This window comes from Pezoporus flaviventris, unplaced genomic scaffold (genome assembly GCF_033815535.1).
Source record: "Pezoporus flaviventris isolate CSIRO_AGI_PZ_B2104156 unplaced genomic scaffold, CSIRO_AGI_Pfla_v1 ptg000083l, whole genome shotgun sequence".
NCBI classification, from domain to species: domain Eukaryota; kingdom Metazoa; phylum Chordata; class Aves; order Psittaciformes; family Psittacidae; genus Pezoporus; species Pezoporus flaviventris.
The window spans coordinates 622,325-643,571 of record NW_026892631.1 but is presented as its reverse complement, the minus strand read 5'-3'; the positions used below and the strand labels follow the sequence as shown (position 1 = coordinate 643,571).

General features: G+C 40.0%; 1 protein-coding gene across 24 annotated transcripts in view; it reads left to right on the top strand.

Moving 5' to 3' along the window:
- Nucleotides 1-21,247, top strand: part of ESRRG (estrogen related receptor gamma) — a 401,788-nt gene that overhangs the window by 227,478 nt on the left and 153,063 nt on the right. The window contains exon 1 of one of the 24 annotated variants that reach the window (XM_061475103.1): nucleotides 12,430-12,561. The exons of 22 other annotated variants lie outside the window; for them this stretch is intronic. In XM_061475103.1, the coding sequence (XP_061331087.1) occupies nucleotides 12,506-12,561 (56 nt within the window). In that variant the 5' untranslated portion in view covers nucleotides 12,430-12,505. Of the gene's footprint in view, nucleotides 1-12,429; nucleotides 12,566-21,247 lie in introns of those variants that run through there. One more of the 24 variants, XM_061475116.1, reaches the window with a different exon arrangement.

The window sequence follows — 21,247 nt, the reverse complement described above, 5'->3', positions numbered from 1 at the left end:
AGAAAGACAGCAGAGTGGGACTGTGGAATGGAGCTGTGTTCCAGAATATCTGAAGTTGTGTTCCAGAGTGTTTTCTTTAATGGGAAATGTTGTGTTCATAATTCTAAACCCATAGGAGAGCAAAGTAACAACTAGAGAAGCATATTTTTATAAAGCTGAATTGGCCGGAGCAGTTCTTCCCTTACTGTGGGAATCAGACAAAAGATACTATATTGTTTGGCTTGATAGTGGGGCTACAATACATAGCATCTATTGTCTTACAAATTCTGTGCATGTTGACAGACAGTGAGTCTGACCTGACTCACTGGGATAAAAACCCCAAACAAAACCAAACATCTGACCTTGTAAATGCCCTAAAGAGCAGAACAACTGATATTTTGCCTGCAAGGCTCATTTATTAGTTGAATTCCTCATCTAATCCTTCTGATCAGCTGTGTTGCTTACTCTACCCCAGAAGCAGCAGGCTTGTAGAAACCATTATGATGGGTATCCTCAAGATGTAGTACATGGGCATAAACTACATATGGAGCCAGCAAGGTGTATTCTACAACTTGTGTCCTTGCATGTTCATGAGGGGGTAGAGGCAAGGTGTTATTTTCACTTGTATATGTACGCTATGTAAGCCTGACCTGACTTGAGATTAAAGCAGGCCGTGGACCAATCTGTGGAAAAGGTTTTCCTGAGTTACTTCTTAACTATCTAGCCACTGTAGCTCTCTTCCATCCGTATTAGTATTAGTAGTTCCAACAGTGTAGTGGTACGTGACATCTCATAATAACTCTAACACAGCAGTCTGGAAAATTTTTTTAAAATGTTGACGTGCCAGTAGCAATTATTTATTTTTTTTTTCAGTTTTATTTTTATCATAGCAAGTTTAAGGACTGAATTTTGCTCTGTGCTGCACCATATGCACACGCCTGTGTGAAGTTCGCTCATATGCCTCCACAGTTGAGGGTAAAAGTGATCTGTCACCTTGACAGCATTTGAAGGATCTGCAATGCTTTAGGATGTTATGATACCAGGACAATTGGTAGTTTCATACCTCCTCGGCAATAAAGCCATTTTCAGTGCTTTCAAATAATAAAAGTTGGCTGTTCTCGTGCTAACACTTGAAGAGGCAGAATGTACTCTAACCTTCTGCTCCAGCTCATGCAAAGGCAACAACAGACAGCAGCTTTTGAAGCATCGGTATTAGTAAAATAGAAAACAATGGTCTGCTTTAAGCAGCTTGTGTTTCCTTTGAATCCAAGTAAGCATTCTGCATGCCTCACTGTCTCTGTGCTTAACTGCCTTGTTTTTTGGCAATAATAATATCATTTTATGTTAACATGATGATATTCATGCCTGTAAATCTTCAAAACTGTCTGAGTGAGAAAAAGACAGAGAATCACTACTCATTGCAACCACCTCTGGGGAGAAATTCAGCATTTGTTCCACAGCAAAGAATAACCTTACCTGGAAGTTCAGGACAATTAAAGTATAAGATAGCAATGCAAAATTCAGCGTGCTACTTTAAAATGTGTATTGTGCTTTAGGATATACTGAGTAGGACAAAAAGACACATACTCTCTCACTGCCTTCTCCATGCTTGCTAACCTAGTTTACTTCTGTACATACAAATAATATGTGGATAGCCCCTACCACAATGAAGTTTCTTGAACTCCAGATTATGTGCACAAAGCCTGTTTTGTTACCCTGAGAGCAAAGTGTACAAATGTATATATATGTGTGTATATATATGTGTGTATGTGTGTGTGTATAAATGTACATACATATCCAGACTAAAGCCAATGTGTCTCTAGGACTGTGTCACTGTGATTTTTTTTCTTTGCTGTTTAAAGCCCTTGCCTGTATTATAACTGGCTTAAGTCCTGTCATAACACAAGTTTGATCTGGATGTTTCAGCTTGTGCAGGGTGGGTTTTTTTTTGTGTGTCACTTCTGACTTTTAAATGAGATGATATTAATTTTGAAGGAATTAGCCAGAAATTTCCTCCTACCGCAATGAAATGGCATGAGTTAGCCAGCCTAGCTGCTAAAGGTTTTCTAATGAAAACTAGGGTGATACGAAATTTCCCTGATAAAAAGGATCTCTAGATTTCATCTGCTGTATTAAATACCAGCCTAAAAGGGACAGTGGGAGTCGTAAATGGTTGACTAGATTATTATCTACTTTTACATTCCAGGGACACTCCTTTTACTCCTCTGTTACCGTCCAAACAAAGCCTGAGAATCTTGAGGGTTGGGACTGTTTTCTTCCTCGAGGCTGGCAAGCTCCTTCAAAGTCTCGATAGCTTTTTTTATGTTATTTTATGTGTATTCTTTTACCCGGTTCCTTTTCGCATCCCGTGTCAGATTTTGGTGTGCCCAGGTGTTTGTGTGGCTATATTCCCCACAGGGCTAAGGCGGGGAGGGGGGGGGCACCGGGAGGTGTTGAGTGCTGCATGTTAAGCTCGTTCCTTTGTATGGCTTAGAAATCTCTGTTGTCCAGAATTGTACAGATAAGGCAGACCCATTTGCTTCATTGTCAGGCAATGTAGCTGAATAGAAATGCAAATGTGACATAAGGGGACTGCACTGGGGAGGCGTTTGCTGTTACCTACTGTAACAGTGCTCCTGGCTGTTGGAAAATTCCTGCAGAATCCAAAGGGGGTTGGGGGGGGAGTAATTAAATTTATTTATTTATTTATTTATTAATAATTAGCTACAGGTTATAAGGAAGATACTCCAAAAGAAAAGGTATCTCGTGCAGATGCTTTTTATTTCTATGCAGTGGAACGGCTTGGTTTTAAACTCCCTTATCAAGAGCTGCATGCACTGCCCAGACTAAATTGGGAGCATCTCCACACTGTTTGACAAATAGATTTTTTGTAAACTGATTTAGCCTTTTCATTGTTTGCATTTCATTATATAGCAGACTTCATGTCACAAAATCGGTATTCATCCAAAATAGAGAATTTAGAGATAGGACTGTAGCCAGATAAAAAATATTGCACAGCTCAGGTCTATTAACCATAGAATAATAGCAAGTCAGTGATCCAAGGGGTAGTTCTTCTGCAGGGAAGGGCTAACATAACTGAGGTCAGGAGTCAGACCTCAGGACTTCAGATGTGGCTGTCACCAGATTTACAAGTAAATCTACTGGGAAAACAGGGAAAATGAAGGGACCTTGCAGGATAAGAAAAGAAAAAAGCAGCTCAGCTCTTTCATCTTAAATCTCAGGCTTCTCAGTGGGTGAAGAATAAAAGTCTGATTTGCTTAAGTGCCTCACTTTATTCATAATGTCTGAGTTGCATCTTCCAAAGCATGATCCAAGGATCTAACTCAATCAGGTTTAGAGAATTTATTTAGAAAAATAACATTAAAAGAGAACTGATTCTTGTTTTTCTGCCAAATTTGTCACTGAATAAAGATTTTTAGCGTTCTGAAAATATGTGTATCAAATGCAAACAGTGCTAAAGAATACAGATATGGCCTTTAGTAAGACTTGGCACAGTTTATGTTAATGCCTCAAATAATCTGAAGTTGGAATAAACAGGTCAGTAGGAAGACTGAGCTGCAACTTTTCCTTTGGTATTTTATTTCTAAAAGCCTTTCCAATTTTTTAAGCCTATTGTTTCCCTGACAATATTAGAGAAATTCTTGCGTGACTCTTAACAGTCACAGTGTAATGGTTATGTGCAGGAATTGCTTTAGATTTTCTTAATATAATAGCTCCCTGCTAGTATCCTCATGTTTATAAACTTCAGCTGTTTTGAACATAGTCCTGACTGGGTTCAAGTCAGCTAACAGCAAGGGTGTCCCTAGGAAATCCCTATTTCATTGACTAGTATTGCTTGAACTCATGCTCAGATAAGTGCTGTGTTCTTCTGGGTTATCTGGTCAGTAAGGATACTGTATTATGGTGCTAGTATTAGATCTGTTTTCTAGACGCACAAAAATGGATGTGCTTTCAGGAAGCAGGTAATCAGGAATCTGTTCTACAGTGCTTTACGGAGGGGGGAGTGCTACCCAAGTAAATGTGCATTTGTCTGAGAAAGGAATGTAAAATCTGGCTGGGAAGTGAGAGGAAGTAAGGCATTTAACACAGAGTGAAAGATGAAGCCGTTCACTTCCACAGACATGTTGGTTCAGCTTTTTTATTACTGATTTTTGGTGGGTAAATATACATGGATAACCAAGAGCCTATAATATAACACATTTACGTGTGTGTTTGTGTAGGTATACGCACACATGCACACATCTGCAGTAATTGAAAGAAATTGTTCACGATACAAGTGTCAGTAGTGCAGTAAGTCTAAAGGCTGTACTTTCTGGATCAGTTCACACCTTTGGTGAGAGTTGTAGCAGGAAAATATTGACCGGATCTGCTTGAAAATCATACTGCTATTTTATTGCTTTATTCAGCACAGTTAAATCAAATAATTACAATTTTCACTTTTCCTGTTTTGTCTGTGAAAGACAGAAATTTCCATCATAGGAAAGTTAAGCTCAGTTTCTGGAAACATAAGATCTGAAACAGAGGGAGAACCAGTGAGAGAAAACAAACCAAAAACTAACATGAAAACTTAAGATTTGCATCTTTCTTAAAAGGGAAATTAGAATATAAATCCGAATTTGCAAGTACATGAGCTAAGCTGAAAGAGTGCACACATAACATTTACACCTTAACCATTATATACAGAGTTAATCCATTGATGTGAGATTGAATAATTGAATAGGGCTAACTGTCTGGTCAATAAGAATGAAGCTACTATAGGACTGAAACATAGTGATAATAGAAGGCTTCAGCTGCAGAAGGATGTCACTACGATTATATTGTCTCATTTAATCATATTTACTAATACCAGAGAAAAAGCATTCATTGTAATAATGTAACACAGGCATTTTTGTTAATGTGTAATTCTTATGTATTGTATTAAAGATGTTAGTATGATCCCATTAAATGTCAGTGTACTAAGTTTACTAGATAGCAGGATTGTTGCACTTGTGTGGATATACTGATCAGTAAGTGGGAAATGAATGTAGGAGTGGTGAACAGCATTTCAGTACACCCTGAGGCTTAAAGGCTTCCTTTAGGAGCATCAGGTCTTTGACTTTCAGGTGGATAGAGCTGCAGGACCTTGGAAAAGAGCAATTGGTGTGAATTCCCTGTTTCTTTGGAACAGTACAGTTAGCCATCTGGGAGCTGCATATCCATGAAAACCTTTATATTAAGTCTCTTTATATTAATGATTGGGGGAAAAGTACAAGATGTGCTTAATGTCTTCCTGTGCTTGTGTGTCCAAGAAATCATTTGGCCTGGAGTCTAAATATGCGTCTTTACAAAGTTTACAATATTGAGGGCTCAGTCAGCTGATGTATGCATTTAAAAGAAGGAATGTATGCAGAAAGAAAAATAAGAGTTCTCTTACTTACAGGGACAGATTTCAGTGACCATCATTATGGAAGTCTCTACCTGCTTTAGATCTGGGGTGTCTAGGGGTGAGTTAAAGGTAGCTAGTACTTTATGGGGAAGGAGGCTTTGTCTACTCTTGACCATGTGCACTCAACCTTTGTTACCAGTTTCTTCTGACTATTTTAGAGTGGTTGATTTGGCATGATGAAAGGTCTGATTCACCAGGAGTCAGGTTATCCTGAGCTGAGGACATTTCACTACTCTGGTTTGTCTCGAGTATGAATTTTGTGGCAAGTTCTTGCTTCCCAGATCAGCGAAATGGTGGAAGGTAGAGAGACTCTCACCTCGATTTTGGAGAGAACAGTTGCATACTTCTACATTATATTGCCATATTCCTTAATAGTTATAGATAACAAAAAGTAGTGCACCCATGCAGAAAGCCCCTGCTTGGCAAGCAGGTCAGGTGTTGGGTTTTCAGTACTTAAAATAGACACTTTCCTGCTTGTCAGTATTTCTTGTTTAGAAATTGAATTAGAAATTGTGTTTAATTTAGGGTTTCTAGCAGCATTAAAAAGCAGAACCCCTTTAATCTGTTGTTTTAAAAAGCACGCATTACATGTCAGACATGTAGGAATAACCCTGGTGTGATGGTTTCGGTCATCTAGTGTATGGATAGAAGATATTTGAGGCTAGGTTACCCGGCAGTTCAACGTGATCTGGCTGTTTGTTAATCAGAGAACATGAGAAGAACAAAGACAGAACAAAAATATTGAAACAAGAGTTGTATAACTAGAAGATGTACAGTGGGACCAGTAATGCGGTGGTGGGACTGGATAAAGCAGTCATGGAAACAATGAGCCGTAAGAGGGCAAAATCTGTTTCACTTTGTTTCCTGTGACTTGAGTCTGTTAGTAAAGTGTATAACATTTTGTATTCAGTCTGAGAGCATGTTCTGTAAATCTCTTCAGTTACCCGTTCCCTGGGTGTCGCAATAGATTAAGTCGCTGTGTGATGATATGACACCGCCATCACTCGTCTTCCTGGGATATTGCTGGAGGCAACAACAAACCTGTGTCTTTGGCACATGTGAAGGAATTTAGTGCTTGAGGGGTTAAATTACACAGGCTCCCCTGTGGATCAGCTTATGCCTGGACAGTAATAATAGCAATAACATTAATAATAAAAATGCCAGAGTGGAGGGGAAGCAGGGGGAGAAAAAGGAGGGAGAGTGATGGAAGATGGGCTGGGACAGTCAGGGTGGAAAAAAGGCAGGCTAGAGGGAATGTGTTCCATACAGGAGGTGTACCAGCTCCACGTCAGATGTCGTAGGAGCCTCTGTGACATGGACATGCACAAATACACTTACAAAAGCTTTGAGGATGGTTGGTGGCTCTGTGTGTGTGCATGCACACACTCTCGCTTCAAGCCATGATATCTTAGGGCAGTGTAACAAGCAGTTTTATGTCAGCTCACAGGAAAGATTATTGGTGTTTTCACTGGGGGAATATTTACACTCCGTCTTCTTTGTCTTCTATTTTTAGGGCTTGGAGCTTGAAGTCAGGTAGAAGGGCTTGGTGAGAGTGCAAAGAGACCCACTGAGGGACACGTCTCATCCCTCGATTAGGTGGAGCTAAACCCCTAATCTTGCTTAGGAATAGCTGCTGATGCGAAGTTTTCTTCTTTCCCCTCTGGTGTAGTGGGGTACTGTATTTGTATAGGTGATAGAATGGGATGTCAACTGGAATGTTTTAGTTATAACAGAGAGTACAAGTGCTTTTGGAGGAAGGTATTTTTACATAGATGAGGCCTCCAAAAAAACCCCGAAAAGTTAACGTAAGCACAGAAAAATGTGGATTTATTTAATTCCTGGATGGAAAAGCCATCACAGCAAGGGACAGCAATTCATTGTGTTGAGAGTAAAAAAAATAGAAACCTGAATTTGTTCTTTTGGATTTGTTGTTTATCATAATAATCCTTGCGGTGAACAGGGCTAATTTACTCTTTCTACAGGAATATTTTAAGTGTGATTATCATAATATCACAGCTGTTGAAAAGGTCCAAAATAGGACATTGACCTTGAAAGTGTTTCTGTGCTTAATATGTGATGCTTAACATTCAAGAAACAATATAACTGCAACTCATTTATTAATGTACAATCTCAAAATATTAACACTTGCTCTGTAAAGCCATGCCACAAGGACTGCAAAAAGCTTGCAGTATCCCATGAAGTACATGCGGTGTTTTATCAGTGTAAATATGTGTAAGATTTTCAAGATTTCTGCTGGGAATACTCCATAACTAAAGTAAGTTTTCCCTTTGGTACTGCACTAGTTTATGATTTAATTTTTACTGACATTCCACCAGTCATATTATTAGCTTCACAAAATGAAAGTGAAATAATCCTGTATTAATTAAACAGAGCAACTGAATTCCCTCAGTCATCTTATCCTTGGCTGCCTGAGACAATAATGCATTTCAGCTTCTCTGAAGAAACTTACACTAAAAAAGGAGCTTGGGGTAACAGTGAGATATCCATACTGAAGTGTGTGCCTGAATTATCTTTAGGGAATAGACCCTTTTTGGTGGGTGATAGGCAATGTGTGTGTGTCTCTCTTTATTATATCCTCCCCCCCCCCCCCCCTTCCTTTTTGTCAGAAGCTTTGGAAAAGGTGTTTCATCAAGAGAATAATTTTCATTTCCAGCAATGCGAACAGTTTCTGTTCTATAGAAGGCAGTCATTTAAATAAGCATGCCCTTGAAAATAAAATGAGGAGAAAATATGGAGTATTTATTTGAGAGAGGAGATAAATTGAATGTAGTTCAGCAACATGGTAAGGCAATTCCTGTTATTTCATGGAGATGTTTTTAATATACTGGAACAGAGCATAGTGGCAAAAGCCAAAAGCCCTGCTCTGTGTATTTGTGAATGCACTGTGGAAAAGTTCCAAGGAGCATTCGGAGATTGTGTTATGAGATTTCTTTTTTTTCCCTAAGATCAAAACAAGGAGTAATTAATGCTAAATACAGATTGAAGTAGCAGATGGCTTTAAAGTAATAACCTGCTACAGTTTGTTCAACTACGTACAAACAGGTGAGCAGAATTTGGGACTTTGGTAGCATTTGTTTATTTAACTCATTAGTGGTATCCAGGGATGCACCAAGTGCCTTTCAGTGGGAAGCACAAAACACGAAAGACCAGTAGATAGTGACAATGTTGTTCTAATGTTGATCTCACTTGTAGCATAGTTGGATCGCATCTGAGTTGTGTTTCTTTAATTAGCGACTGTGAATAAAGGGCAAATCACACATTTGATACTTCAGTGCTTCTTTCCAACTTTAAAGAATATGGTATTTTCCAGCTAGACTTTGAATAAGGTGGCATGGTGTATGGCAAATTTCTAGCTAAAGTAATAGAATATTTGTTTTTAACCAAATTCTCAGCACCTATCAGACTCTTTCATATTCTTGCTCCTTCCCAGGTGGCTTGAGCATCTTGCTCCTTTTGGTAAATACACATTTAACACAATGTACTAAAGCACCATTGAATCTTACTTCTTTAGTTGCCTTGAGGTAGTTGTGTTTCAAGCCTCTGGCCATTTGGATGCCTTGGAATGTCTACAGTATTTAAATGTGAAGATGCTTAAAGATATACTGTTAAGCACACAAGAGAAATTATATGCACAGAGAAACATGGAAATGTAGGTGCAGCTCAGTAATGCCCCTTGACTGGTACAGGCACTCGTGCTGGCTTTTTTCTTCCCCTCTCTGATTCCATTACCACTGTTTTGTATAGACTCCTTGTGGTAAGATTTTGTGCTGTGCAATTTGATGAGTTAGTGCAGGTGTCTGTGTGTATGTCCTTAGTCTACATCCCTTGGTAAAATTCAGTAAATGAATACCTGTTTTGCTTTTTGTTCCCTTTTTCCTACTACTGTTTTCATGTAGCTCTAGAGAAAAAGCTTGAGAAAAATGAAGCTACACTTAGCACCAGTTTATTTCTTGCTGTAATCTCTTTCTCACCCTTTTTTTCCTCCTCCCCATCCCCCCACCCCCCAAATTGATCAGTAACTGTGAAACCCAACTGCAAGAATGTAGTTGGAATTCCAAGCCCCAGTCTGGTGGAGATGACACTTTCAGTCCTGGGGGAAGAAGCCAACTGCTTTGTTTATCAGCATGCAAAGTGCAGCACTGTATTTCTGGTTCTCCCAAGAAGCAGCACTGGCAGGGAAGAGAGCCGCTTGCTTGGATGAAAGATGGTTGATAGGAAGGTAATTATGGTTCATAGTGGGAGAGGAAAAATTTGTTGTTTGGGGATGTAGAGGGAAGGTAGGGGCGGAGAAGGCAACAAGGTAGGGGAAACTAATTTGGACATGAAAAGGAGGGCTTACTGAAAGACAGACCATGACAGAAGGAAAGAGACCATCATATTTCAGCACCTGAATATATATAATCTTAGGAGATAAATGAAAGAAAGTAGAAACCAAGCTAATCTGTGCTTGGTAAATTTTGAAATGGATTAGATGTCATATTTTAAGGGGGGTGTATTCAGGGAACTTAATAAAGGAAAGAGACCTGAGCAAGTTACTAATGTATAGGGGATTCATTATGAGTAATTTTAAAATAAGAAAACACATACACATTAAAAGATTTGAAGTCATTTTAGCATATTGTAAAATAGCAATTTGGGGTATAAATGTATAAACAGACACTCAGAGACATGCTCAGTGCAAACAATGTATTTGTATTTTCATGTTTTGCCAGTGTGCAAATGTAAATCAGTTTGTAGGAACTGTTACTTTGGGTTTATATAGTAATACAGATACCTTTACATAAAGACATGCAAGTTCTGATTTGCTTCCCAAATCCATATTTATCAAACTGTTACTTTAAAGGGGACATTATAATACAATAGCACTATTAAATGCCTCTCATTTAAAAATTTGATAAAAATTGTTTGTTTTTTTTTTTTGTCTCTGATGTTTCTACAGAGTACTTGGATTTTATGCTACATTTTGGAGCTTTCTAAATCACTGCTTATGAGTGAATTTACATCTTAATTACAGAGTTCACATTTAACAATACAGACAGTGTACTACTACTAGTAATGAAGCGTTTAATACCTTCTTTTGTACAGTAGTCCCAGCTGTAGTTTTGCTGTGTGACTTCAATTCCTAAAGTTACATGTATTTATTTGTAGGAATCCATTCTTTTGTAGGAAGCAGGCCTGGTCTTCACATAAGATTAAATACTTAACACTGGAATCTCTCCTCTATAAACAAACACAAACACATCTATTGAACTTAAGCATTTTGTAACTGGGTTTTGTTGCTGTATTTATTTGGTAAAGTGCTGTGGAAGAGATTTGGAGAACACATTTGCATTCAGATTTATGAATGGTATTAATGCATTCTACGGGTTTGCACAGATTTTTTCTGAGCTAAAAGACTGCCATTTGCATCCTGTTAGTGTTCCAGTCACAAAAGATTTTGTTAAGAGTTGAACTGAATTTTAGAAAAATACAGTCTTTTCAGTGGTGGGGTTTTCTTTATTCTTTTTTTATCTTACCAGAAATAGCCTGCATATGTTTTCACTGGTAGGGGCAGAAACACTTTGAACCTGGAAAATAAGCAGGGTGTCTTAGTCGTAATATTAAGTAAAAACAGTAGCTTTTCAGAGAAAACAATGTACCCCAGTTCATGACTGATCTTTTCAAAAAGGGATGGGTGCATGTGTTTCAGTGCAAATAGTGTCTCTAAATTTGAGTATGGTCATTTTCACGGAACAAGTTTAATCAGGGACCTTTCATACGACAGAGATAAGCAGCTCTGAGGTGGCTGGAAGTGGTTTACTGGAGCTGGGCTTGGTGATGTTTATGCAGGCATAGATACAGGGTTACATGTTTCATTTCCCTTTCAGTTTGGTAAAATTCCCTTTACAAAACCCCAAACACTGTAGAGGTCTATGGACTCCCTGATTTACTAACACAGACCTACTACAGCACAGTCCCTTATCTTGTTAAAATGAGGCCGGTTCAGTCAGTCCACTCTAATCCCTCCACAGTTAAGGAAGAAATTGAGCGGTTCTGGAGCTTTTCTCTTTGCTGTACCTAAATATATACATCTAAACACCTCAATATTCCCATGGGGCATACACCTTAAATATACCCATGTTTAAAGATAGCTAACCTGTACATTAATATATATACCTGTATATGAATATATACCTGCCTATGCTCCCAGTTGCACCCACGCTATTAAGGAATGGATCTGAGTGCTCATTTTGTTAGGAATGCCGGGTTTTTTAGTAAGTTAAAAAAAAAAAGCTTTAAATATTTAAAACGATTATATGTATTAAAACCCATATTTATATAATCTAGATGTATTTATATATATTACACAGCATAAAACCCCAGCCCACCCCTTCCTCCCCCCACAGCAACTCGCATGACAATGAAGAGTTGAGTTACCCGGAAACTTCGGCAGGCTGCGCTTGCTGTTTTTATTATGTTTTAAGTTCCCTGGCGCCGGGCCGTTCCAGAGAGGTCGGGCAGGCGCGGTCAGAAGAGCTGAGCCGAGACTTCTCCCTGACGGCACCGCAGTGAAACGCCACCAGCACGGGTGACGGCGTCTCAAACTTCATCCTCTATCTCTGCGTTTGATCCTTCGACGGGTGAAGCTGGGGACCACAGAAGCGCGCAGTACCGGGAACATACCCGCGAGCTCTGCCCTCCGCCGCCGCCGCCACCGCCACCGCCGCCACCGCCGCCGCCGCCGCCTCAGGCCGCTCCGCACTCCCCCCCCCCCCCCCCGCCGTCCCCGTCCCCACCCCTATACCTGCCGCGCAGCCCGCGCACCGGGCCACCCTGGCTCCTGATTGGCCGCCTCGTCACCAATGGGACGCTGCCCCGGGCCGCGGGGACTGCATATGTAAAGAACTACTTCATATTCATGAGTGCCCGGCGCGGCTTTAAGCCCTTGATTAGGCGGGCGGGCGAGCTCTGGGTCCCGGCCGGCCGCCGACGTCTCGCCCGGCCGCGCTAGTGCCAAGCGCTGCGCTCCGCCACGGAAACTTTGCTTTACGGCGCACGAAGCATGGTCGCCGGGTGCACATGGATTCGGTAGAACTTTGCCTGCCGGAGCCGCTCTCCCTGCACTACGAGGAAGAGTAGGTACCGCTCCCCGCTTTCCCTTACCTCTTATCCCCGCACCGCCATAAAACAGGACAGGCGCGCAGGCTGCAGGTACAGAATGCTGAGCCGCCCGGCCCGGCGCGGCCCGGGGCACTGCGCGGCGGCTGTATGTCGCGGGGGAGGGCGCGGAGCGGTGCTGCTGTGGCCAAGCGGTCGGCCCCGGGGCCGAGCAGGCTTACAGGTGCGCCCGGTCCCCGGTTAGGAGGGCGGGAGCGGCCCGAGCGCTGGGCGATGTGTGTTCCGTACTTCACAGGGGTTCCTCAGCTCTCTGCTTTTCCTTACAAAAGGGAGCAGAATACTTTTGGACGAGGCGCACGCAGTACTTGGCTGGCACTTCCCAGCTACCTTACGGAGTGCTCCCGGTGGGAAGCGTGGCGCCCGAACAAACCCGGGCGGGTGAGCGGCCCCTGAACTTGATTTCAGCCCGCCGCAGGGATTAAATGGGAATATATCACGGGAGCTGTCACCGGTTCATTTTTCTTGATGTCGAGCCACTTAACGTTGCCGTGCACCTTCTTATTACGCTGAGTGTGACAGTAACAGCGAAGAAAAAACCCCAAGCTAATGGCCAGCATCGCCCTAGACGCAATCTGGAAAGGCTGTATTGAGAAGTGACAGTGTATTATAGGTAGATGCCCACTAGCTGTCCTTACTGTCTGCATATTGCACTGCTATTTGTAATTAAGCCAGACATATAAAGTGAATTGCGGTGGTCATATATTGGTGGAATAATACAGGACGTAACAAATAGCCTGCCTGGCAGGAATGCAGTTTGGGAAAAGGGGAGTCAGGGAAACTCGCTGTCATGTTCCGGGATAAATAAAAGGAAATAAAAAGAGGTAGGATGACCCTCTCAGATGTGGTTTATAGGTCAATGCACTGTGAGGTTGCTATATAATGTAAGATAACCTTTGTAAATGTAAGAGTGCAGTTTCCACAGCTTTTACTAAGTGACACGTTTTTGATAAAGTATATAAAAAAGATAACTTGCCTTTTTTGTATGTCCATGCTTTCAACCCCCCCCCCACCTCCCCAAAGGAGCTTTCTTGAATTTACCTTCTTACAGCTAATTTGAATGATTAGTTTAGATAAGCCTCTTAGAGTAGATGCATTTAAATGAAATCGGGGCACATGTCTTTTTGGCTCTGGTGCAAGATTCAAACTAATTTTTTCCTTCCTCTTTGGCTGAATTAAAAGTCATCCTAAAACACTCCCAGTGTTTTGCCTGAGCATAGGGTTTGGGGCATGTATGAATGAGTGGACACAGAGAAATAACTAAAGCTCAAAAATGTGTCTGCTTCTCTGTTTCAATTAATAAACGTCAGAGTTTTACATGTTATTAATGTTCATAGTAATTGAATTTTTGCTATATATTGTAACATGCATATGCACGTACAAGAATATAAAATAAATACAGTAGTTCCTGCAGTTTTTATGTTACGGATGAGGGCAAAGAGGATTCAAGCTAAAAATTGCACGAACATTTTGGGAGTGCACAGACATCTGCCTGTCACTAGTATGCTTTGATTTTAAGGCGCAGAGCATGTTAAAGAATGCAGTAACTTAAAAGCCAGCTGCAGCCTTGGCTTTTTGCTTTTTCGGCAATAACAGTAACAGTAATAATTACTAATAGTTAATAAGCTAACAGATGCAATAAATATATCTGCTCATTTTGACATATGTGTCAGTTTAATCGTTCTAAATGAATCAGTGCGTTCATAACGTGAAATCTCCTTCAACCTCTGATTAAAATGTAACGTTGACTGTAGGATTATAGAGTGGACTTAATTTTACTGACTGTTTTAACAGTTGTCACAGCTGTTGGAAAAGAAAAGGCAATTGAAACACTGCAAAAAAAAAGGGGGGGGGGGGCGGAATGAGAACAGGGCTAGTTTAGTGAATTTAAACATGTTCTCCGAATGCTGAAAACGGAGGAGATTTGTAACTCCAGAAATCTCCATGCACTATGGGCATTTGCCCTTTGTGGCTCACTGTGTTTCATTAATTTGAACCCTCATCAGTTCCCTTACTTTTGCCATTTCCAAATGTGCAGCAAAGTCTAAATGTGAAACCAGTTCAGCTGTTACAGTGCCCATGGATCTCCCTCTTACAGTGCAGCTGATAAAACAGAGAGATTACAAGAAATAAGGATTGTGTGGGGTGGCTGTAACATATAAAAAGTGGATTTAGGTGTCACGTCATGTGAATACTTAAGTGCAGTGACGGTCGGGATATGTATTTCCTCTTTTTCTATCCATTCTATCCATGTTGCAGCGTGGGAATGGTCTGTTGGGTTACCCTGTCCTGGTTACGTTTGTGTATGGATGAATATGAGTATGCGTGTATACTCAGCATGTAAAGGTATATATATTTATGTGTGTGTGTGTCTGTGTCTGTGCACAAGGCAATTATATACTAAACATAGGAGAGTTTATGTCAGTTTCACGCTTTGACATGGCTTCTAATTCCTGAAGAATTTTCGTTAGAAGTGCCTTTCATTTGTAAAGGGTGGACTGAAGAACGCTTCTTTGTGAAGTGGGAAGCAGCACTTGATTCCACTCCACAGTTGTGGAGATCTTTAACCTCGTGCATTTGCCTTAAGAGATAGCTATTTACAGTTGTTATTAAGAAGTAAAGCCCAAAGTTAATATTAAGTCAGAAGTCTCCAGGCCTCTATACGCAACCCAGGTGTGTAATGTGGCATGCAGCCCTGTGTTGTGAAGCCAGCCCCCAAATGTGGGTGATTGAACAGGCTCTGCCCGTGTTCTCCCAGGGGCTGCAGGCCTCTTCCCTCTGTTTCCAGAGAAGCTTTTTGGGGCTTTGAGAGACTGCTGGCAAGTTTTAAACCCTGCATGAAGTGTAAGAGGTTTGTGCTGTAATGCCCTTCTGACAGCTTTTCATTTACTGGGGCTTGCCCCTCTTTTAGTGATAGGTGCTCATTTTAATGTGTTTATGGTTGTGCTCTTTTATTTACCGAGTCTGGTGTGTTGCAGCGGTAATTAACCCATGTTATTAGCAAAGCCCTTGTGGATATCCATTAATTCTCTTGAATGGCTGATCAGTTTTTCTCTATACTTCTTTTTTCCTCCCATTTTTCCTGAGACAAACTGTCCTTTTCCTTAACAGTCCTTAGGCTTTGAATTTATTTTTCAACTGAGGTGGGTAGAAGGGCACCATCCCCATAGTTCCGTAATAAAGAATAACTATTGACTTAACAAACTCTTTCCAAAGATGCTAATGGGAAGCAAAACAACTGGGAAGAATCTGCAGGGAACAATTTATTTAATTATTATTTTTCAAAACACATGCTTAGTGATAAGAAAAGAGGTAAGGGTTTCCTTAGTCTTTTTATTATTATTATTATTAGTTTTTTGTGAGGCTGCATTAGCTGTTGTGAAGATTTCTGTGTTTATATTTTTAATCAGATTTTAACTTAGTTAATTGCACTTTGGGCATTTAAAAGAAATCTTGAGCCTGCAGAAAAATACTTGTGCTTGCACTGCTGTGAAAAGATAAGGGCCGCCTCATTAGCCATCCCTACTTTTGCAATTAATTTCAAATACATGGTGCTATTCATCAAATACAGAAGGTAACTTGTCTGCGATAATATTTAACAATACTTGAAGCCTACTTCGCGTAGAGGAGCTGGAAGGTATGATATGTCTATTCTCACAGATGTGCAGCCCATATACTGTGCTGCTGTTTATGGTATGGAGCAGAATTATGATAGAAAAATAATGGTATTAGAGTATGAATTATTTATAAGTGACATGATTATTCATTTTACGGAATGTTTTTAAAGGACTGACCCTTGACCTGCAGAGAGGTTGCTTGCACCCCTGTGGAAGTGTAAGTAGCAATGAAAAAAACCCACTTATCTGAACCTTTCTTGGAGGTATCACAAATGATTATTTTTTGCTGAAAATAAGTCAAATGCATAGGATAAGTAAGGGGGGGAAAAAAACCATGAAGAACTCTTGTTTCTCTTGAAGTTTAAAGTAGCCTCTGCCCGTAAGATAAGCTTTGCTATGAATTCTTCATCACAGCAAATTCATGGAGGGAAGAAACAACAAAATGTTGATCTGTTACAAGTGCATATGAGCCTCATGCTACTAGGATCTCTAGAGGAAATTTGTGATTATGCTGGGCCAGTTTGTTCAGTTTTTCTCTCTCTTTTACATCTGCTGGCCTTGTATTAAATTGTCATTGTCCTAAAGCACGTGAGAGAGAAATGAATTGCATTTCTCGACATGCTGTGACAGTGAAATATTTAGCCTCTCGGTCTCCAATCATACTCATATGTATGTTTGATAGTGCGGGGATGACACCAGCAGTTGCTGCAGCTTGACATTCCACTTATTACATGTTCTTTTACATTTTGTATATCCTCTTTTACTTTAGGCTCCAGTTAGGTAATCTTATGTTCGTAGTCACATCAGTAGAAGCATGTGTATGTGTGGTTTTGTTTTATATATTTGTAGGTTATGTGGAAATGCTCTGTCTATGCATGGCGAGTTTTGAGCTTGAATGCATAGATACCTGTGTGTGTGCGTTCCAGGTATATAGTGTATTCTTTATGCAGTTTGTGCAATATGCACACAGAGATGTATACAGTAAGTATATGCAGAGCTATGTAACTTCCCTCCGTGTAGTTGCTTGTTAAAAACATGCTGCTTTTATGTGCTTATTTTTTCTTATCCATGCAAAGAGAGCTGGCCAGCAATGTAAAGTGTTTGCACCTGATTTTATATGAGATTCTCCATGTAATCTAGCATTTTCTGTATTTATACTCACAGTTTTGATTTTAAAGGATGCTGTTTGTTTGTGATTGTTCTAATATATGAATTTGCTCTTCCGAGTCATTTACATGACTAATATTTATGCACATTCCTGTAAGTTTTTGTTGTCAGTCACAGCTTTGTATTTTCAGCTACATGTGTCCTTGGAAACATGGTTATGTTTACACCTAAAGAATATAATTATTTTTTTGGTGGGGGGAGCCTCCTACATATGGTCACTAATATAAATCATGATGTCCTCAGACAATACTATAAAACACGTATTCCATTTCAATGGTCCTCAGTCCTCCCCCAAAATCCTATAGTGTTGGTTTTGTGGTTGTTTTTTTGCTATGGTTTGCTTGTTCAGAACTAAAAATGAGACTGAATTATGTACTACTATTTCAGATAGTATTAATTACTTTTAGAGGGTTTTGGTTTTGCGTTTTCTGTAGCACTTTGGAGAGTAACTTCAATAGATATGGTAGAACGTTGCCTTTTGACGTGTATGTCTAGTGAAACGATTTATGTATTTGCTATGTTAGTGTTACAGAAGCTTTAAATCTCTTGGGTTTGTTTACATAATGCTTGTAATGTTTTTCAACTAATTTGTATTTCCTTCAAACAAAGAAGGGCTTTTCTCTTTGCTATTCCTCAATGTAGTAGGCTTGCATTAAAGGGAATCTTGTCTCGTTTCCAATTATTTTCCTCTTCTAAGAAGCATAGCTTTTTAATCAGGGCATCATTTCTCACTTCTTTGAAAACTGAAATAAAATGTTGGGGGGTTTTTTGGTTTGTTTTTTTTTTTTTTTTCTTCAGCTTTCTAGTCTTGCTAGGAAAAGTCTATTGCAAGTCAGAGAGTTACAGGGATTTTCACGGAGTGCAAGACAAGCATATGCTGGTTTTCTTTACTGCTGAACATCTCATTCTTACTGTGGGTCACCATTCTGAATTTGTATGAAATCTAGGTGGAATTTTCTGATTTAGATCAACATTTACAAGGCAAAAAAAAAATAGAAATATGAATTTTTATTTTTCATGTCACTAACAAAGAACATTAAGCATGGAATTGGAGAAGGGTCTCTATATACTGCAGAAAGTTAGTGCTAATATATTGGGGTGTACGAAATAGAGCTTCCTTGGCCCAATTAAGCCATTTATAATATCCTTGTACAGACCTGTGTACGTTTATAATATATATGATAACCTACTGAAATGTGGTGAGTTATCTTTATGCATGTGAGAAGAGTCTAAATATATCCTTTTATCATATATTGAAAATTATATTCCCTTTCCCTGCGTATAAAACCTCTTTGCAGAACTTTATGTGGGAGGGCAGATTCTCTTAAAGGCTTGTGTGTTGAAAGCAAACTGTAAGATAAAGTGATTTGAGTTTTTTCAGGTTATTGCTCTGTAGGTTAGTGTGGATGTCTCTTACTCCTCTGTATCTTTCCATGTTGCTGTAAGTGAAAACAAACCAACCCTGTACATCTCCTTTTCATCATTTTGATTGGAACTACATACCATATGTAATGCGTTTTGGCAGCACTTACCTAGCCAAAGAAAACAAATTAATATTAGCCATGCTGAGGGGTGTCAGAAGTATCACAGATGTGTCGATTCAGCTTTACTCCATCACACACTCTTTCCTTAAACAACTGGTCAAGCTGTCACAAAACGTAGCGTGGCTACAGCTTGATTCTAATAGGTGTGATCAGAGATTGATGGCTTTGGCAAGTTAGAATGAGAAGATGATGCGGAGTTACTGTTGCTTGTTTTGAGTGGCTGCAGGAAAAAGCTGAACAAACAAACAAGTTTAAAAAATAAGTAAATAAAGGGTAAAAATGTAAATAATGAGTTATAAGCCAGTCCCCCGTCCCCGTCCTGCCTGCCCCCCCCCTTCCCCCCCCCCGCTAGCTAGACATTAAGCAATTTAGAGTCCTGCAGATGTGGAGATACTGGAAAGTGTAATGAAAAAGTCTATCTAAAATGTAGTGCTAACTTGTTCCCGAGCATTTCTGAAATTCCTTCCCATATAAAGGTGCCGGGACGGGTGGGGAGAGGAGGAGGTAGCTTGTTTTAGGCAGTCCATCCCTATTCATGGTATTGCTCTTCTTTTTCCCCTTTCCCCCTATTTCTGGTTTTGTTTCTAGAGCTGTTTTTGGAAGAAACACTTGTTTTAATCTCACATATGAATATTTTGAAGGAAATACAAGAGAGGAAAAAAATCTAATAAAGAACAAGTTAACAAAAAGGCGAAATCATACCCTGTTACGTACTCTGAGCTGTGCTCTTAGAATAGGCAGCTACTGGCAGTTTGTCTAATTCTCCATATATTAAAAGGCAACAGAGAGGAAGGATCAATCTATTTTCTATGTATTCTTTAATTTCTTTTAAAAATATTTTTTTCCTATCTTCAAATTGGGTTTGGTTCCCATCTTTCTGGATGATGAATGCTGGTGTCCTTTTATGTTAAAGTTGGTATTTTCTTGGACTGCGATATGCTCAGTTCACAAGTATTAATGCTAAAATAGTTTTCAGAGAAATTAATCCTAAAGTCTCTGAGGTTTTCTTTAGCACAATTATTTTATTTTTTAATAAATAGAAATTATTTATTTTATTAGTAAGAAAAAAAAAAATCTGGTAAAAATTAAAGCTAAAACCATCTTAAAACCAAAGAGATTTAGAGTGTTTCTGACAGAAAGCACGCATGGATTGCCAGCAGAATTAGCTTTGGAGCATGCTAAAATTCTCACAGCAAAATGTGGATTTTTTAATTCCTTTTAATTCTTTTCTCACTGTTCTGTGAATGCAGGATTTCCTTTACTAAATCATACTCACTTTTCAAGCAGCTCAAGAAATTGCCTGGCAGCGTTCTCCTAGCAGCCGTTAAAGTAGTGGGACAGATGAGATGTTTGGGGCATGAAATGCCATGTCTTTAACCAACTGTTCCTGTGACCATTAAAGGAGGATGAGAATCGGATTCCCACTAACTGAGTGAAGCTCACGGGCACCCTTGCCGTCGTTCTCGCAGGAGCTGCTTTGGGTCCCAGTTGGTGCTTGGGTGATATTTAAAGAGCTGAGCAGGCACTGACATTAGGATGAATGACACCTGCCCCATCAGTCACCATGCCGCCGTGTCACAGATGGAGAAACAACAATCAGCTGAATTACCCAGCCTTGCACACTTGGCTTAATTCAGCTCATTGTTCCTTGGCAAATCCGGAGGATGGGAATCCAGGCACAAGATGGGCTCAGGTGGTAGCAGGTCCATCAGAGGTGTTCAGCTGAAGCTCTCGGGGGTTGTGGTGGGAAGGAGCACTCCACACAGAGGGCTGGAGCTTCAGCTTCTAAAGGAGGCTGTAATTAACCAAGAGCTGGAACTCGGGTTTTTCTCCCAGTGTTCAGGAACTTTTCCTTTAGCACGGCCAGGTTAATGTTTAACTGTTTAAATACTGCATTGTAGCTGTCATTGAGAAGCATGGAGGGAGATGCTGCGCATGTTTCCTATGGCTGTGCAGTAAGCAAAAGCTTCAGAGCAGTGGCCCTTCTGAAGTAGTAGGTCTTTTCTTTTTTCTCAGTAGTTAGCACTGAAAATCCAGTGCCTGAGACACTGAATGAAAAGGGAGAGTTGTTGAGAGGCTTGTTTGGAGAGAGGGAGGAGGGTTTTGAGTTTGTGATAGGTCTTTAAATCTTAATGGCAGAGGAAGGTTGATCATGAGACATCACAGTCATGTTCCAGGCAAAAACAGTAAAGGGATTTAAATGCCTTCAGACACTGTAACTATTTTTCTGTCTTCTTTTCTTTCCTTTTTTCTTTATGTCTTTTTCTTGCCCTTTGAAAATCAGAGGCAGTTCCTAGAAGACAGGAGAATTAAAGAAA